A 17296-nucleotide genomic window follows, 5' to 3' on the forward strand; every position below is an offset into this window, starting at 1 on the left:
CAAGACGTCCCCGTTGTTGCAATAAATGTCAGCTGTGACGGTTACACCTCAGGGTAGCAGTTCGTAGTACACAACGCCGTTGCTATTCCACCAGATGCATAATATTACCCTTTGTGGATGCGCGCAGGTCTTTGTACAGGAAGTTGTGCTTTGTTTAGACTCAACCATTCCTTTCTTTTCCTTATGTTAGCATAAAGTCACCTTTTTTCATCACAAGAGTTATGCAGGATAGGAATAGTAGGTACTGTTAACGAGCCAGTTGATCACGAGCAAGCACATACGGCCACCGGCTGATTTTTGTGGTTTTGGCTTTGAACATGAGAAACCCTTACAGCCGATTTTTTTAACTATACCAGTTATCTGTAAATGTCGCACGATCGTGGAATAATCACAGTTAATCACATTTGCCATTTCTCGAGTATACTGACGAGGATGACTGTGGCTTAAAGCATTTAAACGATCTTCATCAAACCCCGAATGTCTCATGAACGTGGAGTGTCGCTTTGAGAACGATCCTCCTTAAAACGAGAAAACTATTTTCTTGCCGTTCTCTGTCCAGCTGCAATATCCCCATGTACGGCGTAAATCTTTCTGGCTGCCTAAGAATACGTAGGAAGTGTTCAGATTTTTCCTCTCGACACTCCCATTTTCTAGCGTCCACGCCTCAATTCGTTATGTTCATATTACAATATGTAAACTCGAACAGCAACAGTGAGCTACAAATAAAACATGACAATCGCAAAGTCATAGCAACCGGAATACCAACATGCAAAACAAAAGGGCTATGACCTTGTGCACCAGCATAATTCAATCAACGGTAATGGGTCTTTCTGCCAAGCCCTCGGGACTTGCAGTAGCTCGGCTCGACACATGTTTCCGTTGCCAATCCTAGCTTGCGATCTGTTCGTCGACGGAACGTTAAGTCCCGATGTCGGGGGTGGTAGGAATGACGTGTGGGTGGCGCACGTGCAGGCGCAGGCGATGCAGCGGCCGCTGTCGTCGCTGGTGCTGGCGCTGCTGCTGCTGGCGGGCGCGCTCAGCACGCTGCTGGTCGTGCGCTCGCCGCCGGGCCGGCCCGCCCCCGCCGCCCCCACGCCCGCCCCCGTGCGCTACGAGCTGCCCGCGCAGGACCGCAACGACTCCGTCGCGCTGGCGCGCCGCCTCAAAATCAAGGAGGTACCCGACTGCGCAAGCCGCCGCTGCTCGCAGCCGGTGACAGTAGGCACAGGTGGTTGACGCCGCGGGCCGTGTGTTGCAGATGATGCGGCACGCCTGGGACAACTACGTGCGTTACGCCTGGGGCAAGAACGAGCTGCGGCCGGTGAGCAAGCGCAGCCACAGCAACAGCGTGTTCGGCGCCGCCTCCATGGGCGCCACCATCGTCGACGGGCTGGACACGCTGTACATTATGGGCCTGCACGACGAGTTCCGCCAGGGCCGCGACTGGGTCGCCGACAACCTCGACGTCTCCGACCTGGTCAGTAGCCTACACTACATCGTGGTGTCTGTCTGTTCTAAGTCGTGTCTCCCTACCATTTTCGCGCAACGACGCTCTGAGCGTGTTTTTTAGGGAATTGACTAGTTTGAACCTGGGACCTGTTGCTGGTAAGGAGACGCCAGACCACACATGACATGTAGAGTTCAGAAGAGTTCAGTGAGACTAGCGATGATATAACCAAATACTTAATGATTTCAGCGTCAGCTCCACTGCACTCCCTGTAAAAGAATCTTGTTGTTGTTGTTGTCTTCAGTCCTGAGACTGGTTTGATGCAGCTCTCCATGCTACTCTATCCTGTGCAAGCTCCTTCATCTCCCAGTGCCTACTGCAACCTACATCCTTCTGAATCTGCTTAGTGTATTCATCTCTTGGTCTCCCTCTACGATTTTTACCCTCCACGGTGCCCTCCAATGCTAAATTTGTGATCCCTTGATGCCTCAAAACATGTCCTACCAACCGATCCCTTCTTCTAGTCAAGTTGTGCCACAAACTTCTCTTCTCCCCAATCCTATTCAATACCTCCTCATTAGTTACGTGATCTACCCACCTTATCTTCAGCATTCTTCTGTAGCACCACATTTCGAAAGCTTCTATTATCTTCCTGTCCAAACTAGTTATCGTCCATGTTTCACTTCCATACATGGCTACACTCCATACAAATACTTTCAGAAACGACTTCCTGACGCTTAAATCTATACTAGATGTTAACAAATTTCTCTTCTTCAGAAACGCTTTCCTTGCCATTGCCAGTCTACATTTTATATCCTCTCTATTTCGACCATCATCAGTTATTTTGCTCCCTAAATAGCAAAACTCCTTTACTACTTTAAGTGTCTCATTTTCTAATCTAATTCCCTCAGCATCACCCGATTTAATTTGACTACATTCCATTATCCTCGTTTTGCTTTTGTTGATGTTCATCTTATATCCTCCTTTCAAGACACTGTCCATTCCGTTCAACTGCTCTTCCAAGTCCTTTGCTGTCTCTGACAGAATTACAGTCATCGGCGAACCTCAAAGTTTTTACTTCTTCTCCATGAATTTTAATACCTACTCCGAATTTTTCTTTTGTTTCCTTTACTGCTTGCTCAATATACAGATTGAATAGCATCGGGGAGAGGCTACAACCCTGTCTCACTCCTGTCCCAACCACTGCTTCCTTTTCATGCCCCTCGACTCTTATAACTGCCATCTGGTTTCTGTACAAATTGTAAATAGCCTTTCGCTCCCTGTATTTTACCCCTGCCACCTTCAGAATTTGAAAGAGAGTATTCCAGTTAACACTGTCAAAAGCTTTCTCTAAGTCTACAAATGCTAGAAACGTAGGTTTGCCTTTTGTTAATCTTTCTTCTAAGATAAGTCGTAAGGTTAGTATTGCCTCACGTGTTCCAACATTTCTACGGAATCCAAACTGATCTTCCCCGAGGTCCACTTCTACCAGTTTTTCCATTCGTCTGTAAAGAATTCGCGTTAGTATTTTGCAGCTGTGACTTATTAAACTGGTAGTTCGGTAATTTTCACATCTGTCAACACCTGCTTTCTTTGGGATTGGAATTATTATATTCTTCTTGAAGTCTGAGGGTATTTCACCTGTTTCATACATCTTGCTCACCAGATGGTAGAGTTTTGTCAGGACTGGCTCTCCCAAGGCCGCCAGTAGTTCCAATGGAATGTTGTCTACTCCGGGGGCCTTGTTTCGACTCAGGTCTTTCAGTGCTCTGTCAAACTCTTCACGCAGTATCTTATCTCCCATTTTGTCTTCATCTACATCCTCTTCCATTTCCATCATATTGTCCTCAAGTACATCGCCCTTGTATAAACCCTCTATATACTCTTTCCACCTTTCTGCCTTCCCTTCTTTGCTTAGAACTGAGTTGGCATCTGAGCTCTTGATATTCATACAAGTGGTTCTCTTCTCTCCAAAGGTCTCTTTAATTTTCCTGTAGGCAGTATCTATCTTACCCCTAGTGAGACAAGCCTCTACATCCTTACATTTGTCCTCTAGCCATCCCTGCTTAGCCATTTTGCACTTCCTGTCGATATCATTTTTGAGACGTTTGTATTCCTTTTTGCCTGCCTCATTTACTGCATTTTTATATTTTCTCCTTTCATCAATTAAATTCAATATTTCTTCTGTTACCCAAGGATTTCTATTAGCCCTCGTCTTTTTACCTACTTGATCGTCTGCTGCCTTCACTATTTCATCCCTCAGAGCTGCCCATTCTTCTTCTACTGTATTTCTTTCCCCCATTCCTGTCAATTGTTCCCTTATGCTCTCCCTGAAACTCTCTACAACCTCTGGTTCTTTCAGTTTATCCAGGTCCCATCTCCTTAAATTCCCACCTTTTTGCAGTTTCTTCAGTTTCAATCTGCAGTTCATAACCAATAGATTGTAGTCAGAATCCACATCTGCCCCTGGAAATGTCTTACAATTTAAAACCTGGTTCCTAAATCTCTGTCTTACCATTAGATAATCTATCTGATACCTTTTAGTATCTCCAGGATTCTTCCAGGTATACAACCTTCTTTTATGATTCTTGAACCAAGTGTTAGCTATGATTAAGTTATGCTCTAATACTAACTAAATTTAGTGGAAGGGGTTCAAGGGTTCAAGGCTTTCCTATTTTTAGTTAGCCGGTAAAATAACGTCGAAAAAGCAGTTAAGTTTACCATTGGAATTTTTATTCTACTCACAAAACATTGTTTATAAATTGCACTATTGATAAAAGGAAATATTTTAATACAGGATGATAAAAACCAACAGCGTTCAACAAAAATGTGAACGAATATTCCCTGAATGGGTTTCCAAGTTCTACAATGGATCGAAGGATGACCTGTGCCGTATCACATCTATAATCTAGGTTTAAATTAAGTTTCATAAAAGAGAAAACTATCAAAAGTGGTCTACAGATACTCTCAATTATCTTTAATTACTTATTGAACTTGTCGTAAATTAGAGTGGCTGATGTGGCTTCTCAGTAATTATATAACAGAAAAATCATCGCGTTTCAGATTTTAACATCTAGTAGCAAATGTGAATACCGTGAACTTTAATTGATGATCGACATTCGTATTATGCAAAAAGGGGGTGTAATAGATGAGACTTCTGCAGTTCTGAGTGAAGCCTTATGGGGCATCGCGTGCGTTCGTTATCTTGTCGTTGGTTAGGCAGTGTCAGGGGGCGGCAGGCGGCGCAGCTCCACACACCTCGCCGTCTCGGAAGCAACTCTCTCTAACTTCTCCTTACTACAGTTTACCGAAGCTGGTTTAAGAAAAAGGTATCTGGATGTGTTTTCAACTGACCAATCAGGGTCTCAATGTTAACCTTAAGCTCTGCCTACAAAAATTCTGTCTATCCAATGAGAAACGTTATACTTTTCGTGGTGGGGCAATGTTTTTAATGTTTGCTACGTAACAGAGACACGTGTAGTCTCACGCTAAAACTTGCAGCTGGTGTGGCCCTTTTAGTGTTCTCATAAGATCTATACTGTTCTTCTGGAGGGCTCTATCTTTTAACATGGGCTGGAGGGTGGTCCTGGCGGTCGGCCGGAGATGTGGGTGTCTGTCCCTTATCGTAGGGCCTTCTAGCTTAACACGGTTCTGCTCTCGGCTTCTGTTCTCGTTTCTCCCCTCGGAACTGCGTCTGTTTCACGGTGGGAAGGTATGACATGCATTTAGGCGTTTTTGTGTTAGTGTGTGGTATTCCATTTGCTCACTTGTTGATCATATTACTTTGGTTCATTTAATGTCAGGATTTATTCGGAGCTATGTGACATACTGCCGGATTTGCTATCATGTCAGGGTTTTCATGGAAGGTGTTGGGCCCGCATCTCGTGGTCGTGGGGTAGCGTTCTCGCTTCCCACGCCCGGGTTGCCGGGTTCGATTCCCGGCGGGGTCAGGGATTTTTCTCTGCCTCGTGATGGCTGGGTGTTGTGTGCTGTCCTTAGGTTAGTTAGGTTTAAGTAGTTCTAAGTTCTAGGGGACTGATGACCATAGCTGTTAAGTCCAATAGTGCTCAGAGCCATTTGAACCATTTGAAGGTGTTGGATTTGCCTGACACCTTACATACAGAATACGTCCACTTGTGCACTGACGCGTAAAACTGTTGCAAATTTTAATTCTTACTTTATGGAGAGCGCTGCTGCTCAGCAAATGTTTACTGAATTAACGAATATCTGCTCCAGTTGCTAAAAAGTTTTTCTGTCACTCCACGACCGGTTTTAGATTTGTATCGAAGCCCTTTTCTCTGTGTAATCTGAAACTGACGTTGCAAATACGACAAAAACTCCCTTTCGCTGCTGTGGCTGTGTTCACACGTCCTGCTTCGCCGTTCTCCAGTTGTTACGGAAGTGTGTACGCACGCCATGCGGGTTTTCCTACAGAGCTACGGACGTCTAAGTGCGTCCTGAGCTGCCGATCTCTCGCTCCTGCGAACGAGTTACTTGCATATCGCGGTGAATACGAAAGTTTCGACTGTTTATCATACCACGTATGTGCCTCATAGCGTCCTATAATTTGCAGAAAATTCGTTTCGATATCCTTGAATCGTTCGAGATATGATTGTCATGACAACTTGACTCGCTATCGCTTGGACGGGAAATGGCGCACCGCGGACGACCGTCCTTCGGATATAAAACCCAATAACTCGAGAACGAAATGAGATATCCTTCTGCTCCCAATTTTAAATAAAATTTCGCCGCACGGACTGGCCGCGTGGTCTCAGGCGCCATGTCACAGACCAGGCGTCCCCTCACGCCGGAGGTTAGAGTCCTCCCTCGGGCATGGGTGTGTATGATCCTCTTAGCATAAGTTAGTTTAAGTAGTGTGTAAGTCTAGGGACCGATGATCTCAGCAGTTTGGCCCCATACGAATTCACTCAAAACAAACAAAATTTTGATATATTATCTACATTTAATTCTCTGCACTGCATGAGCTAAAAGCAACCATACGGAAAGCTGACGACATGTGTTTTATCTGTCCAAACTCTTTAAAATTCCGTGCAATGTTGTACTCGATTTGATGCAGTGCAATAATTATAACGGATAACGAAAAAAACGTCTGTTCTTTATCCAGTGAAGATATCAGACTGTGAAATGCGCAAGAATCAAATATTTTCAACTAATAGTTAGATGTGAAAATTACCGAACTATAAGTTTAATAAGTCACAGCTGCAAAATACTAACGCGAATTCTTTACAGACGAATGGAAAAACTGATAGAAGCCGACCTCGGGGAAGATCAGTTTGGATTCCGCAGAAATGTTGGAACACGTGAGGCAATACTGACTCTACGACTTATCTTAGAAGAAAGATGAAGGAAAGGCAAACATACGTTCCTAGAATTTGTAGACTTAGAGAAAGCTTTTGACAATGTTGACTGGAATACTCTCTTTCAAATTCTAAAGGTGGCAGGGGTCAAATACAGGGAGCGAAAGGCTATTTACAATTTGTACAGAAACCAAATGGCAGTCATACGAGCCGAGGGGTATGAAAGGGAAGCAGTGGTTGGGAAGGGAGTGAGACAGGGTTGTAGCCTATCCCCGATGTTGTTCAATCTGTATATTGAGCAAGCAGTAAAGGAAACAAAAGAAAAATTCGGAGTAGGTATTAAAATTCATGGAGAAGAAATAAAAACCTTGAGGTTCGCCGATTACATTGTAATTCTGTCAGAGACAGCAAAGGACTTGGAAGAGCAGTTGAACAGAATGGACAGTATCTTGTAAGGAGGGTATAAGATGAACATCAACAAAAGCAAAACGAGGATAATGGAATGTAGTCGAATTAAATCGGGTGATGCTGAGGGAATAAGATTATGAAATGAGACACTTAAAGTAGTAAAGGAGTTTTGCTATTTGGGGAGCAAAATAACTGATGATGGTCGAAGTAGAGATGATATAAAATGTAGACCGGCAATGGCAAGGAAAGCGTTTCTGAAGAAGAAAAATTTGTTAACATCGAGTCAGGAAATCATTTCTGAAAGTATTTGAATGGAGTGTAGCCATTTATGGAAGTGAAACGTGGACGATAAATAGTTTAGACAAGAAGAGAATAGAAGCTTTCGAAATGTGGTGCTACAGAAGAATGCTGAAGATTAGATGGGTAGATCACATAACTAATGAGCAGGTATTATTAGAATTGGGGAGAAGAGGAGTTTGTGGCACAACTTGACTAGAAGAAGGGATCGGTTGGTAGGACATGTTCTGAGGCATCAAGGGATCACCAATTTAGTATTGGAGGGCAGCGTGGAGAGCAAAAATCGAAGAGGGAGACCAAGAGATGAATACACTAAGCAGATTCAGAAGGATGTAGGCTGCAGTAGGTACTGGGAGATGGAGAAGCTTGCACAGAATAGAGTAGCATGGAGAGCTGCATCAAACTAGCCTCAGCACTGAAGACCACGACGCCGACGAGTTTTCGAAAAACCGGATGATAAGTATTGCATATCGATCGGAGCCCGGTCTTCCGGCACAGACACCAGCATTTGGCGAGCAGTACAGCCATAAGAAAAGCCGGCTCAGCACGGTAAGCAGAAAGCACCTTTGTAGCAGCGAAAGGGTTTAAGATGGAGTACCCAGTAGGTCCTTGTATAACGCAGGAGAGAGATCAACAGTTCCACTATCTGCTGGGTCATTTTTCCTATACCGAACAAGGCGGCAGCTACAAAATGTGAACAATACCGAACCTTAACCCTAATATCGCATGCATTAAGAATTCTTGTTAAGATAATTCTGAGGAGAATTGAAGAGAACGCGAAGGATACAACGAGCGAAGAGGAGTTTGAATTCAGCAGGGTATTACGAGCAAGAGAAGCGATTGTGACGTTGAGACTTCTTACAGAGAAGTAAAGACAGAAAAAATAAACCAACTTACATTACATTTGTAGACGTGGAAAAGGCATTTGCTGATGTTATCTGGCAAGAGATCTCCAGAGTGTTGAAGAAAGCAGGTCTAAAATACATAAGACATGTGGGTGATACATAGCTTCTATAAGAACGAAGTTATGGCGATCAGGAATTTTTATCTTGAACAAGAAGCAAAAATTAGAAAAAGCGTGAGACAAGGGTGTGCCCTTTCTCCTCGTATATTTAATGCTTACATCCGGGAAGGTAATGACCAAGTTCGTAAGTATGGAGTGGGGACCAGAATTAATGGGCAGAAGAAAGACATACTACCTTACGCAGATGACATTGCTGTGATCACGGATACGAAAGATGATCTGGAGCAGGTCCTCAGCACATTGGGAAGGATTTTCTGCAGTCAGTGTGGTATGAAATACTGAAGTAATGATATGAACCTTTAAAAATAAGAATTGGAAGAGAGGAGCTAGAAGTGATAGAGGAACTTACCTATTTGAGAACAGGATCACGAGGGATGGTAGAAGCCGGAAAGAAATTGCATTTAATTTGAGAAAGAACCTACTCACCAACAAGAACATCAGCCTGGGTATAAGGAAACGAGTCACGAAAGCATTTCTGAGGAGTGGGCCCTGTACTTGTACGAAACTTGAACAGTAGGAAAACAAGAGAGAAGGCGGCTACGAGTTCTGGAGATGAGGACTTTCAGCTGGAAAGACACAATTATCAATGAAATGGTACTGAGAGGAGTACAAGAAAATATTTCTGTGGAGGCACATCCAAACAAAAAGTGAGAAACTCGCAAGACACATCTTGAGACACAATAACATCATTGAAACTATAGCAGAAGGAGCTGTTGAGAGAAATATACGTCGGGGACGACCAAGGATGTCACACATGCAGCAGATGTGAATGATGTGGAATGCGCTACATTCACGGAAGAGACTACTATTGCAAACCAACCTCAGGGTTCAACACTAAAGAGAGGGGAGACCCAATACTGTCGTAGGAAAAAGGGCTGTGTCATGATTGCAAAAATTACTATATCAGAATTTCAGTACGACTAAACAACTACCTTGCTGCCTATGTCTCTCTTGATTTGTGTGCAAATATTAGTACATATGAACGCTGAGGTGACAAAGAAATGAAACAAATCCTCACCACAGGTATCAGCGATTTCTATCGCTTGGTGGCACAATACTCTACTTCGATAATTCTTGAGTTTTTACTATAACACATACGATTGTGCTTTACGACAATAATTTTTGATTCTGGGTACATCATGCAGAATGACAGAACCTCTATTTTGTGACTTCTTCATAATATGTCCGCTTCAGATACAATTAAGGTAAATGAATTTCAATGTAGTTGCTTTCAGCAGTCATAATTTTCAGAATATAAGAACAAGAAACGAAAACGAACTTCATACTACACTACTGGCCATTAAAATTGCTACACCAAGAAGAAATGCGGATGATAAACGGATATTCATTGGACAAATATATTATACTAGAACTGACATGTGATTACATTTTCACGCAATTTGGGTGCATAGATCCTAAGAAATCAGTACCCAGAACAACCGCCTCTGACCGTAATAACGGCCTTGATACGCCTGGGCATTGAGTCAAACAGAGCTTGGATGGCGTGTACAGGTACAGCTGCCCATGCAGCTTCAACACGATACCACAGTTCATCAAGAGTAGTGACTGGCGTGTTGTGACGAGACAGTTGCTCGGCCACCATTGACCAGACGTTTTCAATTGGTGAGAGATCTGGAGAATGAGCTGGCCAGGGCAGCAGACGAACATTTTCTGTATCCAGAAAGGCCCGTACAGGACCTGCAACATGCTGTCGTGCATTATCCTACTGAAATGTAGGGCTTCGCAGGGGTCGAATGAAGGGTAGAGCCATGTGTCGTAACACGTCTGAAATGTAACGTCAACTATTCAAAGTGCCGTCAGTGCGAACAAGAGGTGACCGAGACGTGTAACCAATAGCACCGCATACCATCACGCCGGGTGATACGCCAGTATGGCGATGACGAATACACGCTTCCAATGTGCGTTCACCGCGATGTTGCCAAACACGGATGCGGCCATCATGATGCTGTACACAGAACCTGGATTCATCCGAAAAAATGACGTTTTGCCATTCGTGCACCCAGGTTCGTCGTTGGGTACACCATCGCAGGCGCTCCTGTCTGTGATGCAACGTCAAGGGTAATCACAGCCATGGTCTCCGAGCTGATAATCCATGTTGCTGCAAACGTCGTCGAACTGTTCGTGCGGATGGTTGTTGTGTTGCAAACGTCCCCATCTGTTGGCTCAGGGATCGAGACGTGGCTGCACGATCCGTTACAGCCATGCGGATAAGATGCCTGTCGTCTCGACTGCTAGTGATAAGAGGCCGTTGGGATCCAGCACGGCGTTCCGTATTACCCTCCTGAACCCACTGATTCCATATTCTGCTAACAGTCATTGGATCTCGACCAACGCGAGCAGCAATGTCGCGATACGATAAATCGCAATCGCGATAGGCCACAATCCGACCTTTATCAAAGTCGGAAACGTGATGGTACGCATTTCTCCTCCTTACACGAGGCATCACAACAACGTTTCACCAGGTAACGCCGGTCAACTGCTGTTTGTGTATGATAAATCGGTTGGAAACTTTCCTCATGTCAGCACGTTGTAGGTGTTGCCACCGGCGCCAACCTTGTGTGAATGCTCTGAAAAGCGAATCATTTGCATATCACAGCATCTTCTTCCTGTCTGTTAAATTTCGCGTCTGTAGCACGTCATATTCGTGGTGTAGCAGTTTTAATGGCCAGTAGTGTATTACAGCCAAAAATAAACTAAACTTTACCTTGCACGGAGTAAAAGCTGATATCTATGTAATGCGCCCTGGTTAAAGGTGTACAGGAACATTTGCTTGAGTTTCAGTATCTATTAACGTTTATAACTTTATTTGTCCAAAATTGTACACACAAACTCAAACTTACGCATGTTGTTACGATTCAGTGTGGTCACCATTTGTAGTTCGACAGACATCGAAATGGTACTTGACTTCTCGCCACAAGTTCAGCATGGCGGGTGTTACGGCCTCCACTGCGGTTATGGATCCCTTATATCACATCTACCAGATCTCGACCCCTTGTTCTGTAAACAATGTCCTTGACTAAAGCCCCATGCACTGAAGTCCAGAGGATTCAGACTGAGAGACCGAGGGGGCCAGGCAGTGGCAACCCCCTTCCATACCCCCTTCCCCGAGCCTTCTGATCCAGTACTCAGGAAACGTCTCGTGGAGAAATGTGGTAACATCCCCACGGTGGTGGGGTGGGCCTCCAGCCTGCTGGAAAATGTCGTTGTGAGGCATCTGTGGAACTGCGTATTCCGCCAAAATCTCGAAATAGTTGTGCTTTGTCACTGCGACTCAGTGCATTGGGAAGGATCACATCTTGGCGAGTGTCTCTGTAGCTTGCATACTTGTTCAACAATATAAAATGTCGAGTTCTTTCGTTATAAGGAGTTGTTTGTGTATACCTCTACTTCGGACGACCTGCATATAAAAGAGCTGGTTTGAATAAAGTTACAAAATTCGTAACGCGGACTAAAGTGCCTGTCAACATTAAGGAAGAAAAATAGCCTTGAACGCGTAACATGAACTGACGCAACGCCTCAAGGTGGCCAGCCTTTATGCGTTTCAGCTATTAGATTTTCGTTGGTGAAGCACGCTAGCTAAAACTTCGAACAAGCAAAATATTACTCAGTTCAGTGCTTAACCCTTTCGTGAGCCGTGGGAAACATGCTTCCCACTACAATGAACTCGCTCCTAGTCCCGTGGGATTCACAGTTCCCACCTCTGTATGGTGCTACTACCTAGTGAACAGTGTAGGATACTACTTCCAATCGGAAGTTCCTGCCGTTTTTGCTGTACCTTCGCGCAGAGACATTGTGTAGCTGAGTGTTGCTCTGTAGACGAGCCTTTCAGTGCTGTTTGGGTGACATTTTGTGATTTTTTTTCCTCAAAGCTATAGTATAAGGTAAATGCTTCTGATTTATCCAAATTTATGAAGGAAAACGTAAAATTGGAACGAAGAGAATTCCAGTTTGAAACAAAAGAAGCCATTTCTGCAGTAAAATGGATGGATAACCGTCCAGTCACTTTCCTGTCCTCAATTCATGACCCATGAGAAACAGCCACAGTGGAAAGGAAAAACAAGGATGATACTAGTTCATAGATTTCTTGTCCTGAAGTTGTGGCAGAATACAACAAAATAATGGGTGGTGTCGATAAGTTTGATCAATTACGAGAAAGGTATGCAACTGGCAGACGTTCTGTAAAATGGTGGCACAGAATATTTTATTTTCTGGTGGACGTTGCTGCAGTGAACAGTTTTATCCTGTGGAAAATAAGTAAAAGAGAAAGTGGACATGATCAGCTCACATACAGGATCCATCTAGCAAGACAATAGATCGCTGGCTTCTCATCCTAGAAAAGGCGTGGACAAAAACCTGTCTTTCTGGCAAAAAGGGGTAAAGTACCTGAAGATTTTCGTCATGTGGCTGTAGGGAGCATCAACCCATTTTAGGAGAAACCTACTGGACCTGCCGTCATTGTTGTAGCAAAGCTGCGGAAAAGAGCACTCGCTGTGTTTGTACATATTGTCAAATACCTCTTTGCATAGACCCATGTTTCAGAAAATTTCATGGCAAATAATCGTGAACAAACACTGTAACAAGAGAAGTAAATTTATCAAATAAATGTGACATGTATTGAAAAAGTTGTTTTTGTCATTTAACTCCAAGGAAGGGTAGTGGGAAGAATACTTCCCACCTTGTTGTGTGACCTCACTTTCACAGTTGGAGCAAATTTGATATTCTGTGTGATATGTATACTTATATGTTAACTGCTATCTGCTCTCCATTCATTAAAAAAAAACTACTCAATAATTTTGCCCACGAAAGGGTTAAGCAAGCCAATACCATTAGCATATCTAAAAGCACAGTCCTTTACGAGATTATTGGGCACATCACTTTCAAATCTATGCACTTTTAGTTTCGTAATCACTTGACGTTGCTTCACAACAGCACAATAAAAGCTATATTCTTTTCTCTTTTTTTCTTCTCTGTACTTGTGCTGTACATGTATAAACTTAAAGTTTTTGTTGTTGAAATGTCTGCATTCCTCTCCTGTGTAGTATTTAAATATTCACTATATCGCATATTTACAATGTCAATTTCAGGTTCCACTAGAAAACGGCTTTAATATCGGTCGCGGAGAAAAAACTTTTTAGCATCTGGATCGGATTTTCATTAACAAATCACAGCTTGATGCTTCCTCTAATTGTGACATCGGAGAAGGTCTCTTAGGTCGAAACCAACACCATCGTTCCTCCGCCGCTGTTGTTCCTGCAGCAGCCACACTAATGTTTATTCACTACATACAATCCCCCAGTATGTTAGTTTTCCTCCCTTTCCCAGTAATTCTCCCTGGTTTGACCAGCTTCCTTTTTTTAAATGGTTTTCGCATTAAAAGGCCATGTCTCACTGCCAAAAGTTAAAACTAGTAATATTATTTCACATAAATACTAAGTTTAATTTTGAAAATAATGTTTACCTGACCAAATGTACGTCAGGCCTTTGTTTAACTCTAAAATTTCTTTTCATGTCCTCACAGTCGTTGTCTTCAACTTTAGTACGTAAAAAACCTCATAATTTAATTGTATAATGTATTTAAATTTTAACTACTGTCTCTTCGATGTTTACTTACAGGCCTGTTTTCAAAATTTCTCTTCTGCCTACTTGTATGTTGTCTACGCTAGTGGCAAACAGTAAAATGTTAGGTTCGCGTATGTTCTGTTAACTCAAGTTCTTATTCCATTTTTGAAATTTAAGACTGAAAATTTCCGTCATGATTACTGGGAGTAATTTTGGTGATGGAAGTTCTCATGCTCTGGTTCCTCACAGTTCTGTGTATCTCATTAGCCTGATGAATTCTAATGGAAGCGCTAGCATTGATATCGGCATCTTCTCCGTAATGTACAAGATTGTCGCCAACTAATTTGCGCTTGCCATTACAGATTTTGTCGAAACAGAGGCTAAAGCTTTTTCAGGCTCCATGATTTCCAGACGAGCAGCAACTGATATTCATTTCTAGGTTCTATTACTTGATTACCCGCCAGGGTAGCGGAGCGCACTAACGCGCTGCTTCCTGGACTCGGGTGGGCGCGCCGGCCCCGGATCGAATCCGTCCGGCGGATTAACGACGAGGGCCGGTGTGCCGGCCAACCTGGATGTGGTTTTTCGGCGCTTTTCCACATCCCGCTAGGTGAATACCGGGCTGGTCCCCACGTTCCGCCTACCTACACGACTCGCAGACATCTGAACGTGTTCGCACTATTCTATGAATTACACTAGTCGCAGACAGCAGGGGTACGCCAATTCCGTCCCGGGGGGTACGGGGTGGCGGCAGGAAGGGCATCCGGCCACCCCTTCATACTAACCTTGCCAAATCAGTTCCTAACAATGCCGACCCTGCGCCAGCGCAGGACATGGCACCAGTGAAAGAAAGGAAGTTCTATTACTTGACTCATGCTTGAGAAATAATTCGTTGTGCTATGCATCTACATTTAAATCCAGCTTGTTGCTGTGCCTATTAATATCCGTTGTTTTTTCTATGCGATTGGTGATAATTTTAGCGAAAACACTGAGGTCACAAAAGTCATGGGATGGCAACACACACACACACACACACACACACACACACACACAGAGAGAGAGAGAGAGAGAGAGAGAGAGAGAGAGAGAGAGAGAGAGATGCCGTTAATATACCATACACCGGTTATAAAAGGGCACTGCATTGGCGGAGCTGTCAATTGTAGTCAGGTGGTCCGTGTGAAAAGGTTCCGTACGAGAGACTCTGGCCGCACACCAGGAATTAATAGACTTTGAACGCGGAATGGTAGTTCGAGCGAGACGCTAGGGACATTCATTTCGGAAATCGTTAGGGAATTCAACATTCCGAGATCCACATTGTCAAGAGTATTCCGAGGATACCAGGTTTCAGGCATTACCTCTCACCACGGACAGCACAGTGGACGGTAGCCTTCGCTTAACGACCGGGAGCGGCGGCGTTTGCGTAGAGTTCTCAGTGCTAACAGACTAGCAACACTGGGCGAAAGAACTGCAGAAATCAGTGTGGGACGTACGACGGACTTACCCGTTAGGACAGTGCGGCGAAGGACGACATCGCCTGCAGCGCCCCTCCAGGACTCGTGACCATATCGGTTGGACGCTAGACGACTGGAAAACCGTGACCTGTCATAAGAGTCCCGATTTCAGTTGGTAAAGAGCTGACGGTAGGGTTCGAGCGTGGCGCAGACATCCTGAAGTCGTGTGCCCAAGTTGCAGCAAGGTACTGTTCAAATTGGTGGTGGCTCCATAATCGTGTCGATTGTGTTACATGGAATGGACTGGGTTCTCCTGTCCAACTCAACCGATCATTGACTGGAAATAGTTATGTTCGTCTACTTGGAGACCATTTGCATCCATTCGTGGACTTCATTTCTGTAATGACAATGCGCCCTGTTACCAGGCCGCAATTGCTCGCGATTAGTTCGAAGCACATTCTGGACAGTACGAGTAAATGATTTGGCCACCCAGATCGCCCGACATGAAGCTCATTGAACACTCACTGGACATAATCGAGACATCAGTTCGTGCATAGCATCCTGGACCGCAATACTTTCGCAATTATGGACGGCTATAGAGGCAGCATGGCTCAGTATTGCTGGAGGGGGGCTTCGAACGACTTGTTGAGTCTACGCCACGTTGCACTGCGCCGGGCGAAAGGAAGACCTACACGGTATTAGGAGGCATCCCATGACTTTTGTCAACTCAGTGTATATACCAAGCGCTGATAAAGACTACTGGATTTTAATCAGGCAAAGTATAATGGACCCTTTACAAATTGCGAACAGAGTAATGGGCTGTGTTCTCAGCAGCCCTCGACCAAGTCCATCAGATCTTTAAAACGACAAAACGTAGAAGGAGTACTTCTTACTGGTAACACCTTCATCTTGCTGAAGAAACTGTGTTAGCTGCCTCCAGTGCAGATGTGTTGCAACAAAGAATGGGAGAATTTACTAGTTTGAAAGTAGGAAGGAAAACTAATACTAATAATAATAAGGGTAATACAGAGTGAATCCAGATTCCACAGTCGGAATTTTGTAGGTGATTCAGGGATACTTTCAGAATGTTTTAGAGTAAGGTACCTATGACCCCAGTGACACGTAATAGAGTAACTGTATTTCGTGTGATTTCATACCCCATTTACCTTTGTATCTATATTGTGCGGTAAACCTACACCAACAGTGCAGATGTCGACTGTAGACCCTGTGTGTGTGTGTGTGTGTGTGTGTGTGTGTGTGTGTGTGTGTGTGTGTGTGTGTTTCCAAACTTGCACTGTTCTCGAACGGTACTTCTTGAGATTGATAACACTACAGCTTTCTTTACTGTTCAGCCCCAATCTTGAATTCAGTGCCATTCTGTCTCGGGTTCGTCCTCTAACATCAGTGTTAACTGTATATTAACACTGATACATAGCAGTACGGATAGGTTTACTGATGACGAATTGACCAATGTGCACCTACCAAAGTGACTACAAATACATTACAGTACTTTTGCAAACGACTTTGTTAGATTACACTCTTTTATTTTGTTTTTTACATTTCGGTGGTTCACTATGGTAGACATATTTCCACCGAAATAAAGACAGTACAGGTAAATAATAATTACATTGTTACAGTGTAACAAGCCACAGTAGAACACGGATCCCTTACACCAAAATACAAAATATCCCGGAACTGCAATGTCTGATCAAAAGCATCTCGATACCTATCAGCGGATATTAATATGGGGTTTGTCCACCATTCGCCTTTA

The 17296-nt window shown here is 43.9% G+C and overlaps 1 protein-coding gene across 1 annotated transcript in view; it reads left to right on the forward strand.

Annotated features, from left to right (window-relative positions):
* Positions 1-855: 855 nt before the first annotated feature.
* Positions 856-17296, forward strand: part of LOC126244162 (mannosyl-oligosaccharide alpha-1,2-mannosidase IA-like) — a 59304-nt gene continuing 42863 nt past the window's right edge. The window contains exons 1-2 of the mRNA XM_049948215.1: positions 856-1176; positions 1259-1477. Coding sequence (XP_049804172.1) covers positions 871-1176; positions 1259-1477 — 525 coding nt within the window. The 5' untranslated portion in view covers positions 856-870. The remainder of the gene's footprint in view (positions 1177-1258; positions 1478-17296) is intronic.

The sequence above is a fragment of the Schistocerca nitens genome, chromosome 1, assembly GCF_023898315.1.
Source record: "Schistocerca nitens isolate TAMUIC-IGC-003100 chromosome 1, iqSchNite1.1, whole genome shotgun sequence".
NCBI classification, from domain to species: domain Eukaryota; kingdom Metazoa; phylum Arthropoda; class Insecta; order Orthoptera; family Acrididae; genus Schistocerca; species Schistocerca nitens.